This window comes from Nematolebias whitei, chromosome 9 (assembly GCF_014905685.2).
Source record: "Nematolebias whitei isolate Nwh7 chromosome 9, NemWhi1, whole genome shotgun sequence".
NCBI classification, from domain to species: domain Eukaryota; kingdom Metazoa; phylum Chordata; class Actinopteri; order Cyprinodontiformes; family Rivulidae; genus Nematolebias; species Nematolebias whitei.
This window is the reverse complement of record NC_056506.1, coordinates 50927392-50930233: the sequence shown is the minus strand read 5'-3', so window position 1 is coordinate 50930233 and position 2842 is coordinate 50927392. Positions and strand designations below refer to the sequence as shown.

At 49.9% G+C, this 2842-nt stretch overlaps 1 protein-coding gene across 1 annotated transcript in view; it reads right to left on the bottom strand.

Annotated features, from left to right (window-relative positions):
- Nucleotides 1-2572, bottom strand: part of nmnat2 (nicotinamide nucleotide adenylyltransferase 2) — a 59146-nt gene extending 56574 nt beyond the window's left edge. The window contains exons 1-2 of the mRNA XM_037682471.1: nucleotides 2396-2572; nucleotides 509-597 (exon numbers count right to left, since the gene is read on the bottom strand). Of these exons, the coding sequence (XP_037538399.1) occupies nucleotides 509-597; nucleotides 2396-2480 (174 nt within the window). The 5' untranslated portion in view covers nucleotides 2481-2572. The remainder of the gene's footprint in view (nucleotides 1-508; nucleotides 598-2395) is intronic.
- Between the last annotated feature and the right edge of the window lie 270 nt (nucleotides 2573-2842).

The window sequence follows — 2842 nt, the reverse complement described above, 5'->3', positions numbered from 1 at the left end:
GAAAGTACACCTGGACTATAGAAAGTACACCTGGACTATAGAAAGTATACTTGGATTATAGAAAGTACACCTGGACTATAGAAACCTGGACATGTCATTCTGTGTCTGTTTCTACTTCCTGTCCTCTCAGACCCAGCGGTTGAAGCAGACGTTCGCTCGTCCTGAGCTGGTTCTGGAGGTTTCTTCTGTTAAAGGGAGTTTTTCTTCCCACTGTCTCCTCTGTTCTTGCTCAGGATGAGAGACTGTGATGAAGAGAAGATTCAACACAACCTGCTGCCTCCTCAGATGCAGAACTTTTACTGATGGACTTTGTGTGAATGTTTCTGTTCAGAGACCTGAGACGACGTCTGCTGGGACTTGGAGCTACTGAAATAAACTGACCTGAAACAGTTCTGGGTTCAGATTAGACCAAAGTCCAGGTCTCTGACATCAACTGGACCAGACATGTTTAGAAGAAAAGACCCTACACTCCTACGCTGATTGACTGACAGGTGTCTCCATCACTCACAGGTTTTCCGTAGGAGTCGTGAACCGGTGAGATGATTCCTCCAATCACGATGAATCGTCCAGTTTTGTGCAGATACTCTCTGGCTTTGTCTGCAGGAAGAAAAAGGTAAACAAAAACAAGTAAACAAAACAGCAGCAGGAGGACCAAGGACTCAGAATGTGGCTTTCATTTTAATGCAGAGAAGTTTGATCAAATCGTCTCGTGTGTTTTGTGGTCTTGGATCTGGACCGTGTTCCTCGGGGCACAGTGGGGGGGGGGGGGGGGGTGCACTGCATGTGTGATTTATTCATTCAACCTTTATTTAGACAGGTTAATCCCATTGAGACTCATTTACAAGAGAGACCTGAAAGACCGGGGCCCCCGTTGTTACGGGCTGTTCAGTCTCTTTGCAAACGGTGCCAGAGTTTGGATCTCATTAAGTTGGACCCTTCAGGTCTGCACGTTGTCAATGATTCTGTTCAGAACTTTTATGGACAGAACTTCTTGGTTCAGGAGGTGGCGGGAGTCCGGTTCAGTGGCATCAGGATTCATCTCTGCTCTTTGCAGATGATGTGGTCCTGTTGGCGTCATCGTGCCGTGATCTTCAGCTCTCACTGGAGCAGTTCACAGCTGAGTGTGAAGCAGCTGGGAGGAGAACCAGCACCTCCAGATCTGAGACCATGATCCTCAGTCAGAGGTGTATTGTTCTCTTGAGGTCCAGGGTGAGGTTCTGCCTCAAGTGGAGGAGTTCAAGTATCTCTGGGTTTTGTTCTCAGTGATGGAAGAATGGAGCGTGAGATTGACAGATGGATTGGTGCAGTGTCTGCAGTATTGTGGACTCTGTACCGGTCCGTTGTGGTGAAGAGGAGCTGAGCTGTAAGACAAAGCTCTCTGTTTACTGGTCGGTCTACGTTCCTCCCCTCACCTCTGGTCATGAACTCTGGTAGAGACTGAAAGAATGAGATCGTGGATCCAGGAGGTTGAAGTGAGTTTCCTCTGCAGAGCTGGACTCTCCCTCAGAGACAGGGGGAGAAGTTCAGTCATCAGGAGAGACTCGGAGGAGAACCACTGCTCCTCCACATCCAGAGGAGCCAGTTGAGGAGGTTCATCTGGTAAGGATGCTCCCTGTGGAGGTGCTTCAAGCATGTCTGACTGGGAGGAGACCCCAGGGAAGACCCAGAACAAGTCTCTCGGTTGGCCTGGGGACACTCTGGAGTCCTCCTGAAGAGGCGTCTTCGGACCGGCTGTCTGGACCTCCTGATCTGAAGCTGCCCTGAGTCCAGAACCAGAACCAGACCCTGAGGACGGATTTAAGTTGTAATAAATAAAATAATGTTTAAATCTTCACAGAACTCTGTTTGAAATGTTTCAGTTCATTTCTTTTTATTTGACAGTTTTTATTATTTATGGTTTTGAATTTTGATGAATTAGTTTTTTAAATAAAATTAATTCATTAAAAACAATCTGGACCCACTTCGGGCCATGTGGTGGTCCGGTTTGCTTTGTTATGACGCAGAACCCTGAGGAGGTTCGGTTCTGGTGGATCACATGTTCGGGTCCCAGCAGAACCCCCCCGGTACCGGAGCAGGGGGCTCGGTTCTGATTTCTGCGCTGCGCCACGAGGCCTTCATTACGGGTCTTTACCGGGCCAGAACCGATACCGGCTGTGTTAACCCGTGTTATCCTGTGACCTGATTATGTTTTGTGTCGGAACCGCCCTTGTGGATCCGAACCCTGAGCAACAAACCGAACCTCATCCAGTATTTCTCCTGTTTTACCTCCTGGTTCTGATCCACTTCTCTGTGGGTTCTGACAGCAGGGTGTGGGAGAACCCTGAGGAGGTTCCGGACCCTCCTGGGTCCTGCAGGCCCACAGGCCTCCCCCCCCCCCCCGCCCCTCGAACCTCACCGAACATGTGGAGGTGTCCTCTGGTGATGGGGTTGAAGCTGCCGCAGGACAGCAGGATCACGTGCGTCTTGCTGCTCTCCGTCATGGTGGCCCGGTCCGCTTCGGCTCGGTTCGGTTCTGAAGAAGCAGGTCGTCAGGACGGAAGATGCTGCGGAGACTGAGGAGGAGAGGCTGATGCTCTGCAGGAGGAGGAGGAGGAGGAGGAGGATTTAAAGAGACAGACACAGAGAGGACAGGAGGACAAATGGTAAATGGAGTGCACCTATACAGCTCCTTTCTGTCTTATTTCAAGACACTCAAAGCTCTTTACAACAATCTGTGTCCTTCATCCAGCCTCTACTACAAAGATGATTCTAAAGAGACTCATCAGAGCTTCATCACATCCAGACACTGATGGACACACCAGAGGCTGTGAGGGGTTCAGTGTCTTGCCCAGGGACACTTCAG